The sequence below is a fragment of the Miscanthus floridulus genome, chromosome 11 (assembly GCF_019320115.1).
Source record: "Miscanthus floridulus cultivar M001 chromosome 11, ASM1932011v1, whole genome shotgun sequence".
Classification (NCBI taxonomy): Eukaryota; Viridiplantae; Streptophyta; class Magnoliopsida; order Poales; family Poaceae; genus Miscanthus; species Miscanthus floridulus.
The window spans coordinates 32,653,375-32,671,229 of record NC_089590.1 but is presented as its reverse complement, the minus strand read 5'-3'; the positions used below and the strand labels follow the sequence as shown (position 1 = coordinate 32,671,229).

Sequence of the window (17,855 nt, the reverse complement as noted above, 5' to 3'; positions counted from 1 at the left end):
AATAAGTATAATTTATGCCTAGGACCAGCAAGTGTTCACAGTACTTCCACCACGCAGAAACAGCAAACTGTCTTGTTCCTAGCAGTATGTAGCAAGCAAGAGTATGTTTTGTTAAACTAAATTGAGCAGCAACATGCACAATAAACTATCAAATATTGATGAAGGACTAAATGTCTGAGGACATCGACAGAACTGAAAATGAAATCAGAGCAAACAGGTAAGACTAGCTGCTTTCAAGCCATGATCTTGGCCGACCTCACGACATTCGAAATGGTTTCGAGAGTGGCAGGGAAGATTTCCTCCGTCTTGGGATCCTCAAAGATAATGAGGCAGCCAGCACCTTGTTCTAGAGTCCCAGCAAATTTCTTGTCGAGGATCATCTGCGGCAGCTTCTTCTCAACATGGTCAACCGACAATTCAATCATCTCCGCTATATGAGCAATCTCCACCCTTGAATAGGGCTCAATCAACCTGCAGAGGTTCTGCTCCAAGAGCGTATCATACAGAGAAGAAAGATGCCTATGGACAATAGGGTCCTCCTCCAGTTGGGACTTGTAATCGCGAAGGGCAGTTTCAAAATACTTGAGAGATCTTTTAGAGTATGCATCAGCAACAGCCTTCATAGCATCAACATCAGGACCCAAATATTTTAGGCCAGCCTTAGATGAGATTATCCCTGCAACATCATCAGCTTGGTTAACCATTATCTTGCACAGGAGAGCCGCCAACCTCGCCTCCACACGCATTACGGTACTATTAGAAAATGATTCCATTGAAGAAGACATGGTTACTCCCTACATACCAACATAACAAACATTACGGTACTGTTAGAAAATGAGCTAAGAATCAGCCAGAACAAAAGGGGTAAATCCTTTAATTACACATCAGACTAAATAATGCAACATCTGGAAAAACAAGCATACATTCCATTAACAACCTTAAATCATAATAAAATTGGCAGCAACAAAGTTACACACTCAGAAAGGAGAAGAGCATAACCCTGTTTGATGCTTGCAAGAAATTATCAATTTAGCGAAGATCAATTATCTAGTTCCTGTAAGTGGAAGTTTGACACAGAAGCACATAAATTATCATCGAGAGATCACTAAATCAAAACACGTCACTTAATACTTAGTCATAGGAAATTTCAACGCTGCCTTGACAGATAAACATATAGTACTAGTTAGAATTAAAAGATAGTAAGACCAATGAATCAACGTCCCACAAAACAGGAATGCTTCAATTAACCGGGGTATCATAGGAGATATCTAACCACCAGACACCAGTATAGGGGATAATTAACCCTCAACCAGTAGATACAAGACCTAAGTCTGGATAATCACGCTGATTTTCACAAAAATTCCTAAACCTGAGCCATAATCAAGCACCCTAAACCACATCTAGCCAAATTAAAGTATCAGAAAGACATGAAAAAGACTTGAACTGGCAGCTCCACTACCAACAAAAGCCAATAGGCTACTCTAGCACGCAGCAGGGGGGCAAGGTCATGGGTGTACACCCAACAATTTTACCAAAAAAACCAAGTTAGTAGGCATCATACATGCATACACTTGTGATTAGATCAGATCCGATCGAATACAGATAGCCAAATAGCTTAAATTAGGGTTTGGCCGTTCGGGTGCTCAGTTTCGCACGGAAGGGAACAGAAGGGGCAGGCATACCTGCTGTGGTGAGTGCTCGTCGCCGGCAAAGGGCTTGAGCCCGACGAGGCCTGGGCAGCTGGGAATAGGGCGGCGGCGGTCCCAAACAAGGGCGTGTCTCGGTCTCCGGCCAGGTGCGGTGAACGGGAGCTCAAGAGCGGGTGCCGCAGCCCTACAAGCACTGCGCCCCGCGACCAGGCGTTGCCGCCACCCTGCGCGTGCCGGGGCCCTGCGAGCGCCGCGCCCCGCGGCCAGGCGCCGCCGCCACCCCGTGCCTTGACCCGAGCGTCGCGGCCGGGCACCGCTGCTGCCCTGCGCGCGCCGCGGTCATGGGCGAGCGCCGCGCCCCACGGCCAGGCGCCGCCGCCGCCCCGTGCCTTGACCCGAGCATCGTGGCCGGGCGCCGCTGCAGCCCTGCGCGCACCACGGTCGTGGGCGAGCACCGCGCGCCGCGGCCAGGCGCCGCCGCCGCCCCGTGCCTTGACCCGAGCATCGCGGCGGGCACCGCTGCTGCCCTACGCGCGCCGCGGGCGTGGGCGAGCGCCGTGCCCCGCAGCCAGGTGCCACCGTCCCCCGCACAACGCGCCCCTGCGAGCGCCGCGGTCGTGGACGAGCAGGAAGTTGAAGATAAGATGAGGGGCAACATGGTCTTTTTGCCTCTGTTTACAGGGATTTTGATTTTTTTAATTCATTTATTCCATGTCCATCTAACAGACATCCAAACCAGGGGCAAACGGATGGTTCGTTTTAAAATAACAGGGGCAAAATCACAAAGTTGAAAAAACAAGGGCAAAATCACAATTGGATCGCTGGACAGGGGCAAGAACACCATTTTCCCTATTATATATATATTTATACATACACTATATATCTAAATACATGGTAAAAAATAAGGAATTGTCTGAATTTTAGCTTCCTGTCAAGCCACGGTTATTACATATATTTTATGTTAGAACTGTAGCTTTAGCTCATTACAATTTCTATAGATGTAGTCTGTAATTTTCGAATCCAAGAATAAAAAATTCATTAAATGGGACCGTGACGCCTAAGAGGAGATTAAATTAGGTAACTTAAAATTCTATTTCTAAATAAGACCTCTAATTCCACCTAGTCAAAACATATGCAAGAAAGTAATCTATCTAAATGTGCAACTACGATAGTACTAGGTGTGTTGCTATCTCTACCACAAAAGAGTTATACAACCTAGGTTCAAATCCTATCAACTAGCCTATCAAGTAAGCTAGAAAAGTAAAACACATAATTAAGGTAGCAATATAAATGCGGAAGGTAAATATGAGGTAGAGATGCAAACTCCCGTCGACGACTCTGGTATTTTTACCGAGGTATCGAAAAGCGCTCAAGCTTCTTCCTAGTCCTTGTTGGAGCCCCTCGCAAGGAATCCCTCGCAAGGGCCAAGCTCCCGGTCGAGTAACTCCATGGATAGCCCCAGCCTTCTCCACGCGCAAGTGGGGTCTCCGGTGTGCCTTCTGGCAAGCCTCTCGCAGACCGTTCCCCGCCGTCTTCACTATCAAGCTTCCAGCCAAACCGCCGCAAGCCTTATTCTCTTTGGTATACGGTGACGACCACACCACAAGTATGGTTGGTGTGGTGTTGTAAGACTACAAGCCTCGCCGAGTATAAGCACGGTGCACGCAAGCACCTATGGATCAGAGGTATGCAAACCTCACTAGCAACTAGACCTAAGCCTAGAGCAAGCGCATAAGCGGTGGTCTAACTAGCCTAAGAACTTCGCAAATCACCTACTCTAATCACCATGTGTATCACTAAGCACTATGCAATTAGAGAGCACTAAAATGGTGTAGCAACACTGAAATGAACCGTGACGCCTAAGAGGGGGGGGTGAATTAGGCAACTTAAAACTCTAACTCTAAACTATGACATCTTTTTCTATTCTTAGCAAAACCTATGCAAAAGATAAACTATCTAAATGTGCAAGTACGGTTTTGCTAGTATGTTGCTATCTCTACCGTAAAAAGAGTTATGTAAACAATGTAAATGCGAAAGCTAAAGAGTAAGGTAGAGATATACAAACTCCCATCGACGACTCCAGTATTTTTACTGAGGTATCGAGAAGCGCGCAAGCTTCCTCCTAGTCCTCGTTGGAGCCCCTCGCAAGGAATCCCTTGCAAGGGCCAAACTCCCGGTCAGGGTAACTTCGTGGATAGCCCCGGGCCTTCTCCACGCGCAAGTGGGTCTCTGGTGTGCCTTCCGTCAAGCTTCTCCCTGACCACTCCCTGATGTCTTCACTATCAAGCTTTTGGCCAAAACATCGCGGGCCTTGTTCCCTCTGGTACACGGTGGCAGCCACACCACAAATGCGGTTGGTGTGATCTCGTAAGACTACAAGCCCCTCCGATGTACAACAATGGTATGCGCAAGCACTGAGTGGTAAGAGGTATGCAAACCTCACTAAACACTAGGCCTAAACCTAGAGCAAGCGCATAAGCGGTGGTCTAAGCAACCTAAGCACTTCGCAAAGCACCTACGCTAATCACCTAATGAATCACTAAGCACTATGCAAGTGGAGATCACTAAATTGGTGTATCAACACCCTTGGTATGTTTTCTCAGCTCCACTATACTCAAATGGCTGGTTGGGGGTCTATTTATAAGCCCCACTAAGAAAGTAGCCGTTGATGACAAAACCCACTTTTCTGCTACTGACCGGACGCTGCTGTCATCCTGACTAGACACGTCCGGTTGTCCCAACCGTTGGAGCGCGTGCGTTGATCGGACTCTGGCCAAGTCCGGTCACTGTCGATCGGACGCATCCGGTCGCGCTGGCGCCACTCTGGAACCTCTCTGGACTCGATTGGACGCTGCAGTTCCTACGTCCGGTCGATCATCCGCTAGCATCAGGTCACTCACAACAGTCACTTGGTCTTCGGCGCGATCAACTGATCGGACGCTGATGGCGTCCGGTCACATGCCACCAGACGCGTCCGATCGCAACTGTGCCACCCTAGAACCTCTCTAGACTCGATCAGACGCTCCACTTCATGCGTTCGGTCGTCCAGTCTGCTACGTCCGACCATGTTGAAAACACTGTCATGACGATGAATGGTGTCACCAGTGCGTTCGGTCACTGCTTCGCTTAGCGTTCGGTCACAGCTGCCGACGCTTGGTGTTGCCGAGCATCGGTGCGTCCGGTCACTCATAGAGCCACATCCAGCCACCTCTGCCGGGCTCGTTTCTTTGCGATCTTGCATCCGGCTTGGTTCCAATCTTCATGCTTGGACTTTGCTTGACCTTGTATGTCTTCTTTGCATCTTCACATGTCTTTCTTGAGGTGTTGATCATCGGATCATCACGTCGCCTTCGTCCAAGTCACGCTTGCACCCTATTGAACTACAAAATAATCACTTGCAAATTCATTAGTCCAATTTAGTTGTGTTGGTCATTAAATACCAAAATCCAAAGTAAATGGGCCTAGGACCCATTTTCCTTACAATCTCCCCATTTTTAATGATTGATGACAACACGACCAAAGTAAGCAAATAATAAAAAAATTAGAAATTAAAAACTATTTACTTGCTAGGATGCAATGCAAAGGGCAAGGTTATATGATGCTTAAAGATACCACATGTAAACATCTTTAGAAACTTATCTTGCCCTTACAAATGTCCCCATGTGGCATTATGGATTTAAGCCTTCCCCTAACTCCATAATTCACTATCCTCCCTTTCTCGGACCATTACCAATTGAAAACTATTACTATTACAACTTGTGAATTATTATGATCGGGCTTGCTTTTGGTCCTACAAATTCTCCTCCTTTGGAATCAAACACCGAAAATGAAGACATTAGTAGCACAAGAGAGGGTCAAACTTTGTGATCCTTTATATGTGGAGTGGAATAGGTCACAAAATTTGACTCTCATATTACATAGACTAAGCTCCCCTAAATATATGCATACATATGATGGAGAAAATAGGTTATGCATAATTGGCAAATTAATGCTCAAGGAAGTTTAATCTATATAATGCATGGAGAAAGCATATAAATACCAAAGTGAAATCAACATGATGATATCGGTTTAGAAATACCACATGTGGAAGCCAATTTGATTTATACCCCTTGCGACAGGTGGTGGATATTTGAAGTATGATGCTTAACTCTGAGGACTCCATTTTTCTTGCAATGAGACTACTACACACATGATAAGCTTGAAAAGGTGTTAGTCTCAAAGCATCTAACTTGTAGAGTAACCTCTCCCTAAATTTGTGCACACGAGTATGGAATACTTGTAGGAGACATGCACATTGATTTTAGAATAAAAATACCACTTGAAAGATGACATCACATGAATGTGAGAATCATTTTTGAAAGTAATATTCGGGAGAAATTATCTATAATTTGGACTTTAGCACATATTAGATGAACAATTGTGAAACAAGCTATGTGTCGTGCTCCTAAACAATTTAAACCATGTAGGTTTGCTCCAAGGGTTAAGGGTGAAATCGAGCAAGCCTACCATAAGATATACCTAGTGTATGCAAGACAAAAATATTTAAGCACGCAAATGCAAACCTAGGCATGAAAAGGAACTAGATACTAATTGAAATTGCAAGAAATTAAATCTAGTTACCTAATATGGGAAGAGGAATTTAGGTCCATAGTGTTCACTAGCCCACTTGGCAATTGACATGATCCAATGTGATGCACCCCATGAAATGCACCCATACTTTGCCAAGTCTCCAAATTCTCCAAAGTCAATCGGACTTCTCACTTCCCTTTCGGGATCCAAATCTTCTTGGTGCTCTTCATGTTAGAAATGATCTCCTTTGGCACCCAAATGTGTTTGGCCCCATTGTTGGCTTGCTTGTCCACCTTGATGGCCACCACCTTATCATTTTTCTTCTTCTTTAACAAGTATGGTGTGGAGGCCTTCTTGTCCACCTTGTTGGTGTAGGTGTTGGAGAACTTGCTTGTTTGCTTTTTGTTTTTCTCTTTCTTCTTAGCTCCTCTCCCATTCTTCACCTTGCACTCATAGGAATTGTGACCTTCCTTGTGGAACACGTAGCAAACCATGGTTTGTCCTTCATCAAGCTTCTTCACTCCCTTGATGGTGTTATCTTGATGAAGTTGGGCTTGCTTCGTCTTTCCTTTCACTTGAGTCAAGTCCTTGGTGAGGCGAGCCACTTCTTGCTTGAGTTGCTCATTCTCCATTGCAACCTCTTGTGTGCATGTATCTACAACAACTTTCTCAACACAAACTTAATTGCACAAGGGTGAGTCTAAACATAAATTATTGCAAGAAGTAGAAACATCCTTTTTAGGCATGTCAAAGATAGAACTTTTCTTTTTAGGTGCCTCCGTGGGGGTAGAACCGACGGCTTCAAGATTAGCAACTTTATTTGTTAGCTCATCACAATGTTTGCACATAGTTTCTATTTTAGCAAGCAAACTTTTATAAGCATCTTGTGAGTTAGCTAACTTTTTCTTTAATTTTTCATTTTTCTTTAAAAGTTGCTCATCATTGATTGTGCAATTATTTGTGTTTGCACTAGTCTCAAGTTGCTCAATTTTAGTAGATAGTTCCATATTAAGATTGGCAAAAGTTTCATATTGTTCAAGCAAAGTAGCATAAGCTTGTTGTGAGCTATCTAGTTTTTCTTTTATTTTTTTAAACTTCTTTTGTTGACTAGTGCAAACTTTAGCAAAGTTAAGATTTTCTTGCACAATTTCATCATAAGAAGGTAGCTCATCATCACTATCACTATTATTGTCACTATCACTAGGGATAGACTTTTTGTTACCTCATGCCATAAGGCACACACGTGAGGTGCTTGATGATGAGTGCTTGTGCCCTCGTCTCTTGTGATGGTCTTCTTCTTCACTTGAAGAATCATCCCATGACTTTATTGATGTGAGGGCTTTGTCCTTGCATGCCTTCTTTGTCTTGGGTGTGGGCTTATTTGGACAAACTTCCACAAAGTGCCCTAACTCGCCGCATCCATAACATCCTTTCTTTCTTTGCTCATTTCTTTGATTGGTAAAGATGAAATCTTGAATTTGGATGGGCACACCCTTGACATTGAGCCTTTGGATTATCTTCTCCACCTTGTTGATAAGTTTGATTGATTCTTCATCAAGGTTGGAGGTGGAGGAGGAAGATTGATCATCATCACTTGAATCTTCATCATCATCATCATCCTTATCTTCTTCTTTATCTTCACTTGAGGAGCTTGAGCTTGAGCTTGTCTCAACTTGCTTGCCCTTCATTTTCTTTTTCTCACTACATGTGAGAGCTTTGTCTTTGCTTGATGAAGAGGCTTCTTCTTGACCCATCTTGCGTGACATTTTAAATGCCACTATCTTGCTAATGACTATGACTGGGGTCATGGTGCTCAAGTCCTCCATGTTGTGAAGGATGGTGATGATGCTTGCATATTTATTTTGTGGTAGCACGGAGATGATCTTCCTCATGATGTACGCATCATCTAGCTTTGTTAATCCTATTGAATGGAACTAATTGATAATTAGATTCAAACGAGAATACATATCACAAACAAGCTCATCATCATTCATTTTAAAGGAATCGTAATTTTGTTTAGCTAGACAATGTTTTTGCTCACGGATATTAGTTGTGCCGTCATGGAGCTCTTGGAGTTTTAACCAAATTTCATGTGCCGTATTTAAAGTGAACACTTGGTTAAACACATCCATGCTAAAAAATTCAAACAAGCAATTTTTAGCTCTAGCATTGAAATAAATTTCTTTTTCTTCACTCTTTGTGGGTTTATCGGGATTCTTAATAGGTTTTATCCCATCACGAGTGACTCTCCAAACACCCAAATCTACCGCCTCAAGGTGACAAGCCATTCTAGCTTTATAGTAGGGGAAGTTAGTGCCGTCAAAGTGCGGAGGCCTAGACGTATCCATCCCAATCACTCTAAATAGTGTTGGCTCAATGTTGGTGAAGCCAAAGGTCTAAGTTGAGCCAACCGGCTCTGATACTAAAACTCTAACTCTAAACTATGGCCTCTTTTTCTATTCTTAGCAAAATCTATGCAAAAGATAAACTATCTAAATGTGCACCTATGGTTTTGCTAGTATGTTGCTATCTCTAACGCAAAAGGAGTTATGTAAACAATGTAAATACGGAAACTAAAGAGTAAGGTAGAGATATGCAAACTCTTATCGACGACTCCGGTATTTTTACCGAGGTATCGAGAAGCGTGCAAGCTTCCCCCTAGTCCTCGTTGGAGCCCCTCGTAAGGGCCAAGCTCCTGGTCGGGTAACTCCGTGGATAGCCCTGGGCCTTCCCCATGCGGAAGTGGGTCTCCGGTGTGCTTTCCGGCAAGCTTCTCCCTGACCTCTCCCTACCGTCTTCACTATCAAGCTTCCGGCCAAAACGCCGCGGGCCTTGTTCCCTCTGGTATATGGTGGCGGCCACACCACAAACGCGGTTGGTGTGATCTCGCAAGACTACAAGCCCCTCCAATGTACAACAATGGTGCGCGCAAGCACCGAGTGATAAGAGATATGCAAACCTCACTAAACACTAGGCCTAAACCTAGAGCAAGCGCATAAGCGGTGGTCTAATCAATCTAAGCACTTCGCAAAGCACCTACGCTAATCACCAAAAGAATCACTAAGCACTAGCAAGTGGAGATCACTAAAATAGTGTATCAACACCCTTGGTATGTTTCCTCATCTCCACTATACTTCAATGGCCGGTTGCGGGGTCTATTTATAAGCCCCATTGAGAAAGTAGCCGTTGGGGATGAAACCCACTTTTCTGCTGCTGACCAGACACTGCTATTATCCTGACAGGACGCGTCCGGTCGTCCCGACCATTGGAGCGCATGCATTGATCGGACTTTGGCCGAGTCCGACCACTGTCGATCGGACGCGTCCGATTGCACTAGCGCCGCTCTGGAACCTCTCTGGACTCAATCGGACCATGCAATTCCTGCGTCCAGTAGATCATCCGCCAGTGTCTGGTCACTCACAACGGCCACTTGATCTTCGGCGCGATCAACTAATCGGACGCTGATGGCGTCCGATCACATGCCATCGGATGCGTCCGGTCACAACTACGCCGCTCTGGAACCTCTCTGGACTCGATCGGACGCTGCACTTTGTGCATCTAGTCATCCAGTCTGCTGCGTTCGGTCATGCTGAAAACACTGCCGTGACGATGAATAGTGTCACCGGTGCGTCCAGCCACTGCTGCTTAGCGTCCGATCACAGCTGTCGACACCTGGTGTTGCCGAGCACCGGTGCGTCAGATCACTCATAGAGCCATGTCCGGGCACGTCTGTCGGGCTCGTTTCTTTGCGATCTTGCGTCCGTTTTGGTTCCAATCTTCGTGCTTGGACTTTGCTTGACCTTGTATGTCTTCTATGCATCTTCACATGTCTTTCTTGAGGTGTTGATCATCGGATCATCACGTCGCCTTCGTCCAATTCACGTCTTGCACCCTATTGAACTACAAAACAATCACTTGCAAATTCATTAGTCCAATTTGGTTGTGTTGGTCATCAAATACCAAAATTCAAAGTAAATGGGCCTAGGATCCATTTTCCTTTCAAACACCCCTCATATGTTTCCTTGCTCCTCCACACATTAAATGGCCGGTTAGGACTCATATTTATAGCCCCCATGGAAGATATGTCCGTTGGAACCTTGGTATAGCTTTCTGCGGACCGTACGTTGATGGACCGTCGGACCATTGCTTCAGAGTTCGACGCTTTCTATTGGTTACCGTTGAAACTAGCCGTTGCACTTTTGAGAGCATCGGAACATCAGGTGAGCGTCGGACCATTAGCATTGGACTATATGGTGCACTGTTCACTTTGGTTCAGGGAGCGTCGAACTGCTACAGTGAACCATCAGACCAATTTGGTCAGATTCCGACGCTTATTTTTCAGCACGACACACTTATGTATTTTAGACATAACTTGTAGCTCCGAACTCTGATTTTGGTGATCTTGGACTTTTTGGAAAGCTAATGAAAAGCTCTACAGCTTTGAACTAGTTTCATGCCAATTTGAGCAGATTCCAGATCACGAGACAATTCCAATTCATTCACCTCTTTGTCTCAGCTTGAGTGCACTACTACACAAATATTAACTGTGGCGGGCAAAAATGCTTTTACAACCGCCTCGGCCAAAAGGTCACGGTTAATCGTGGTCTTAACCAAGACGGTTGCAAAAACCACCTCGGTTAATCGATTAACCAAGGTGGGCACCTTGCAAATGCCCGCCACGGTGAATGCATTAAAAAAACAAAAAAAATCCCAAAGCCCACCAGCGAGCCCATTTCGGAGCCCACCGGCGAGCTCGACTGCTCCGCGCGGCTCCACCATCGCCGCTGTGTCCCCTATGGATCCGGCATCCCCATACCATGCCACCGCCGGATCTAACCAGGGGAGGAGGCCCCGTCCCCGTTGAAGGGTCGAGATGGCGGACTAGAGGGGGGTGAATAGTCTTTTCTAAAAATAATTGCGTCGGCTAACCGATACAAATGCGGAATTAAAACTATCGGTCTAGCCAAGACTATACCCCACTATATATGTTCACTAGCACCTTGCAAAGATACTAATTATGCAACCAAGGTGTCGGGCTAGCTAGAGCTCTCCTAAACAATTCTAAGAGCAAGGTTACACAAACCTATGCCACTAGTATTTTAAGCAACAAGAGAGCTTCTACCCATGCTAGTAAGCAAAAGCACAAAGCTAACGATGCTCACTAGCAATGCTCAATAACAAGGCAACCAATGCCTAATTAGAGAGTGCAAATACTTAGCTACACAAACTAAGTAATGTGACTAACAAGGTTACTAAAACCAAATTAGCCACGCAAGGGAGCTACTTCTATGCTACACAAGCAAGAAGGTAATTAGCAAGCTACACAAGCTATCTAATTACAAGAGCAACTACACAAGCTTAATATGTATAAAAGTAATTGCAAGCTTGTGTAATGGGGAGGCAAACCAACAGGAAGAATAAGGTTGACACGATGATTTTTCTCCCGAGGTTCACGTGTTTGCCAACACGCTAGTCCCTGTTGTGTCGACCAACACTTGGTGGTTCGGTGGCTAAGAGGTGTTTCACAAACCTCGTCCACACGATTGGACACCGTAAGAACTGACCCACAAGTGAGGTAACTCAATGACAAGAGCAATTTACTAGAGTTACCTTTCGGTGCTCCGCCGGGGAAGGTACAACTCCCCTCACAATCACCGGAGACGGCCACGAACAATCACCAACTTGTGCTGATCCTCCACCATTGCTCCAACCGTCTAGGTGGTGGCAACCACCAAGAGAAACAAGCGAAATCCGCAGCGCAACACGAATACCAAGTGCCTCTAGATGCAATCACTCAAGCAATGCACTTGGATTCTCTCCCAATCTCACAATGATGATGGATCAATGATGGAGATGAGTGGGAGGGCTTTGGCTAAGCTCATAAGGTTGCTATGTCAATGAAAATGTACAAGAATTATCCCTTGAGCCGGCCATGGGGCTATAAATAGAGCATCCATCAAATAGAGCCGTTATACCCCTTCACTGGGCAAAACGCGCTCTGACCAGACGCTCCGGTCATACTGACCGGACGCTGGCCCTCAGCGTTCGGTCGCCCGATGGACGCCACGCGTCACCAGCTTCAAACGTTGTTCGTCAGATTTCAACGGCTACGAAACTGACCGGACGCTCCGGTAAAACTGACCAGACGCTGAAGCCCCAGCGTCCGGTCGTTTCTAGTAAGCTCCCTGAGGCATGTTTTTTTCGACCGGACGCGTTCGGTCCACCTTGACCGGACGCAGACCAGCGTCCGGTGCTCAACCCTACCCACTGTGCCGTCTGACAGCTCGATCGGACGCAGCCTTTCAGTGTCCGGTCGCTGAGTGACCCAGCGTCCGGTCAGTAGACCGACGCCAGCATTATTTCGACCAACTCTATTTCAACTCTAACTTCTTCACCCTTGCTCAAATGTGCCAACCACCAAGAATTTTGCATCCGGCGCAATAGAAAATAGACATTTCATTTTTCTGAAAGCGCCGATGTGTACATGTGTTAGCATATTTTCACAAATATTATCAAGGGTGTTAGCACTCTACTAGATCCTAAATGCATATGCAATGAGTTAGAGCATCTAGTGGCACTTTGATAACCGCATTCCGATACGAGTTTCACTCCTCTTAATAGTACGGCTATCTATCCTAAATGTGATCACACTCACTAAGTGTCTTGATCACTAAAACAAAATGGCTCCTACATTTTATACCTTTGCCTTGAGCCTTTTGTTTTTCTCTTTCTTCTTTTCCAAGTTTAAGCATTTGACCATCACCATGCCATCACCATTGTCATGATCTTCGCCATTGCTTCATCACTTGGAGTAGTGCTACCTATCTCATAATCATCTTGATAAACTAGGTTAGCACTTAGGGTTTCATCAATTAACCAAAACCAAACTAGAGCTTTCACCCGTGCCGTGCTCCAGGACCGGATCCATCGCCGAGGAGCGAGGCCGTGGCACGCCGCTGGAGAGGCCCCTCCGGCCCCCGCTGGATCCACACGAAGCCACCGTCTCTCAGGGTTGCGCCGCCACTTGCGAAGCCGCCACCGCACGTGGAGAAGACCGGATCTAGGAGGAGGGGGCTAGATCTAGAAGAGGGTGGGGGAGGGTGCGACCGTCGCTCCTGGTCGCTCCCACAGCAGATGTCACTGCCTAGGCCGCCTTGGGCTCACCGAATCTGAGGGAGAGGGTGGGGGAGGGCGCCACCGTTGCTGGCTCGCCGGATTTGAGGAAGAGGGTGCCACCGTCGCTAGCTACTCGCCGGATCTAAGGGAGAGGGGAGGGAGAGGGTGGGGGAGGGTGGCGTCGCCACCGCCACTATCTGGAGAGATGGAGGAGGGAGTGGGAGAGGGAAGTCGCGAGGAGGGTGGAGGGTCGCGGTGCGGGGCCGAGTGGAGCGGAGAGGGAGGTCACGAGGGCGCGGAGCGGGGCGGAGAAGGGCGAGGCGCGCTGCCGAGCGCGCTGTAGAGGGCGCGTTGCAGAGAGGGAGAGGGGAGTGTTTAGGGTTTTCTGTTTTCGTTTATATAATGGAGATGGTAGTGGGCTATTGTGGGCTAGCGGGCTGGCCCTGATTTACTGAGGTGGTTGCGTTATAATGCCCGCCTCGGTTAATGATTTACCAAGGCGGTTATGTTATAATGCCCGCCTCGGTTAATACTTATTAACCAATGCGGTTATTTTACGATTTCTGCCTCGGTTAATGATTTGCCGAGGCAGTTATGTTACAATGCCCGCCTCGGTTAATACTTATTAATCAAGACGGTTATTTTACAATGTCCACCTAGGTTAATGTATTAACCGAGACGTTTGCTGGGCCGGCTGCCCTGCCTCGAATAACCGAGGCGGGCAACCGGGCCGCCCACCTCCGAGGCCATATTGGAAACGCTGCGCAAAAAAAATTGTGTAGTAGTGGTGGCTTCTACTTTGTCTGTGTATTTGTGTCCGCGCTTCTACTTCTTGTGTCTTGGACTTTGCTCTTTGTAGGTCTTAAACATGGCTTATAATGTCTTGCTTGAGGTTTGATCATTTGGATCACACCTTATCCTAAGTCCAAGTTCACTTTGCATCCTTTGAATTATATCCAAAAACACTAGCAAACAATATTTGTCCAAATGGTCTCATTGATCATCAAACACCAAAATTCAAACTAAATAGCCCATGGGGTCCATTTTCCTTACATAAACAAAACCACAAACTTGACAAAGGCCGATATGTGTTGACAAAAAGATAATTAATAATTTTAAATTATTTTTGTAGTTAGACAAAGACAAAAAGTTGATATGTTATGACACAAAGACAATGAATAAATTAGAAGAATAGGAGATTGTTGGGTAAAACAATCACACAAACATCAAATTTGAACACAAGTGTAAAGTTGTATTTATTTTATAATCGTACTGTACATGTCAGAGAGAGTATTTATAGAGGTCCTAGCCTTCGCTATTGGTATACAAATGATCATTATACCCCTCTCTTAAATCAATACAACCACTTTAAACTATAGGGGCGAAGATGTCTTTTAACTCTTCGCAGTGTTCATCTTTCACGCTGCTCTGTCATTCTTCAAGACCATATGGACTGGTGCCGTCTTTGCATCTCTGTCTTGAGAATTCTTGTATTGAATTCTTTTGACTTCGCATGTCAAGCCAAGTCAAAAGTCGTCTTCGCCTTTGATTGTTTTGTATCTTTTTATTTGTCCCAAGCGGAGTTGAAGTTTCACCTTCACTTGTCGATTCCTGCGGGCAAACTTTGCTATAATAATTAGAGGTGAAATTCAAAGTTCTGGAGCTGCGCTTTCTGACGAAGTCAAATCCCAAACAGAGATCATGGACAAATCACAAACAAAGTAGCAGGCTGTGTCCAGTATTCTTATCTCAGCCATGTTGTGAGCTTGCAAGCAGTTGTTCCATCGCCTGAAACTCTTGGAGATTTCAGGCCTAAGGAATAGGAGACGTGAAAAAATATGTTATAGTTTGAAACAGATAAAGTATTAGTTTAAGCTTAGGTCGCGTTTGTTTGCTTCCGAGAGAATCATAACGCATTGACGCAAGACAATATTTGCAGACGTTGAAGGCTGAGCGTCTGGATTAGATCATGCTGCCTAGCCAACGAACACTTTAGTTAGGTACCATCATCACCCACCAAGCAAGCAGCACTGAGAGAAGATTCCTTCTCATCCTGGCTGCGCTAGTTTAAGCGCTAATCAAGCAACTTCTGTTTCAATCAACGCTGCATGCTGCTGTCAGTCAAGAAAGAGAGAAAAAGCAACGTCCGTGGCATTCTACGGGCTGTTTGCTTTCCGGCCACAGCCGTTTACGCTGTTGTTTAGTTGGTTATTACTGTAACTTTTAGCTTGCCACAGTTTCATTACTAGCAGTGTAGTAGTAACTTTCGCCACACCTGTGACGCTGGTTTTCGCCGCCGCATCTTGGCGTGGCATGCAATGGCTGGAAAAGTGGAAAGCAAACACGCTAAGTATCCAACACAGGCTGCCATCGGATACGTCGGATGAACGGTCCAGATCACATTAGGATTGCCCCGTGCCAAGAACGTGTTACACATCAGTACATCACCTTACAGTAAACTAATAATTCAGAAAAAAGAAGAACAATAAGGAACAAACGAAAAATCAGTTGAAACAGGAGAGCGGAGAGTACGTCGATGAGTCCTGGCTTGAATCTTGATGATGATTCCCTTCAGAAACACTCTATAGTCCAGACTTTTACGGTCTATGAACAGAAACAGGGTATGACCGTATGAGCATTAGCAGCAGCTGGTGGACCGCCACGTGGATGGTGGATCCGATCATGAGATCTGGACCGTCGCTTCGGGTCGGAAGCCTTCCTTGAGAAGAGCCGCCATCATCCAAAGCTTCACGGAGGCCTCGCCGATGGCTGCATCTCCTACTTGTTGACTCATCACCTGCACGTACAATTGCAATAATCCACACAAATGATTAACGACTAGCTGGTCTCCATGATTAACCAAAGTCAAATGCTCTTGTCAGTTGGCTAGTAGCTAGCAGTCAACCAAAATCATGCATGCACGGTGCACAGCAAGCAATACCTTGAGCGTGAGCGTTGACACGACGCGGTCCGGGCCCGACCGGCCGATGCTGGAGCTCTCGACCCGGAAGCACGCCAGCGACTCAGCGGCCGCGCACAGCGGCGCCGCCACGCCGTCCCGCCGCTCGCACTCCACCGTCACGAAGAACCTGCCCTCGCCGACCTGCGCCGCGCCCACGTGCGTCACCCGGGCGCCGGAGCCCGCGTCGCGGCGCTCCAGCTGCTGCTGGCGTCGGCCCGCTGCCCCCGCGCGGCGGCCGTGCTGCGGCTGCGGCTGCTCCTGTCGGCTAGGCGGCGACATCGGCCGGGCCTCCAGCGCCGCGACCTCCTCCTTGAGCTTCCTGGCGTGTACCTGGAGGTTCTTCACGTACACCACCGCGTCGGCGATGATGGACGCCTTGTCCATCTGCATGTGCGACGATCGACATGAATCCGAATGTATGCGTCTGTCGTCGAAATTATGTAAACCAGCTATCACAAGGTCCAAACTAGCTCCAAATCGATCGATCGGAGCCTAGCTAACCTTTGTGATGTTGGGGACGAGCGACCTAAGCTCGTAGAGCCTCTCCTTCATCCGGACCCTCCGCTTCCGCTCCGACACGATGGTCTTAGACCGGTCCCTCCTCTTCCGCGTCGCACCGGACACGTCGTCGCCGTCCTCGCGGTGCGGGTGGTGCGGCTCGGAGGCGAGCTCCCCGGCCTCCCCGGCGCCGCCTTGCTCCACAGAAGGGGGGCTCGTGTCGCCGTCCAAGGATATGCTCGGTGGCGGACCATCCGGGGAGCCGTCGTCGTCGCACTGCCACTGCTGGTAGTGATCGTTGCCCATGCCGCCGGTGCCATTGACATCGTCGCCATCGGCCTGGCCACCGAACAGCTCCTCGCCGAGCTGCATGAGGTCCTCCACCCACCCGCCGTCGTCGGTGGCGCCGCCGACCTGCTCGACGAACAACCTGCCGTTTGGGAAATGGGCAGGGTCTTGGCCGCTGTCGACGGCAAAGAAGCCCGCCGGGCTGCTGGGCATGAAGTGCTCCAAGTGCAGCAGCTGGTGCTCCATGTCCATATGCTTCAAGACTTCAAGTGGTGGTGTTGATCTTGTTGGAAAGGGGATTGGAAATGCTGGTGACTTTGGATTGGAGGCCAAGACCGCAACTGGCGAGCTCCTTATATATATAGCTCTGGTCTGAAACGGACTAGGATAAAAGGATTCCATTTGTGCCGTGACACGATTAATAAATTGAAATAGTGGAGTGGAATTAACTGGACGAAGTTAAGGCGCGACCGGCAACCTTCCGGCTGCGCACGTACAGGTTTGGACGCCCACCGCCCACGGCGACCTCCTCCTTCCCCTCCCCCCTCCCTTATCCGCCATGGCTATGGGCGCCCCGCCCATGGTTTCCAATATCTGCCGAAATCTTCTGATATTTCCGATATATCATCTTTATCCGTAGGTGCCGATAAGAAAATATCTATCTTTTTCGTACAAATTCCGAGCTACTATAGTACCAGCAGAACCCCTATTGCTACAGTACCAGCAGGTTCCGGTATGGGGCTGGATGTCCAGGATTCGACTCTCTTGGCCAT

The 17,855-nt window shown here is 47.2% G+C and overlaps 2 protein-coding genes across 2 annotated transcripts; both read right to left on the bottom strand.

Annotated features, from left to right (window-relative positions):
• Positions 1-233: 233 nt before the first annotated feature.
• On the bottom strand, positions 234-746 carry LOC136491762 (26S proteasome non-ATPase regulatory subunit 11 homolog). The gene has a single exon (XM_066488002.1). It carries the CDS (start codon positions 744-746, stop codon positions 234-236), a length of 513 nt encoding a protein of 170 aa, XP_066344099.1.
• A 14,964-nt stretch (positions 747-15,710) lies between these two features.
• On the bottom strand, positions 15,711-17,624 carry LOC136493251 (transcription factor BHLH156-like). The gene is made up of 3 exons (XM_066489313.1): positions 16,798-17,624; positions 16,276-16,680; positions 15,711-16,131 (listed from the first exon to the last, which is right to left on the bottom strand). The coding sequence occupies exons 1-3, from the start codon at positions 17,482-17,484 to the stop codon at positions 16,015-16,017; spliced, it is 1,209 nt and encodes a 402-aa protein (XP_066345410.1). The 5' UTR covers positions 17,485-17,624; the 3' UTR covers positions 15,711-16,014.
• Between the last annotated feature and the right edge of the window lie 231 nt (positions 17,625-17,855).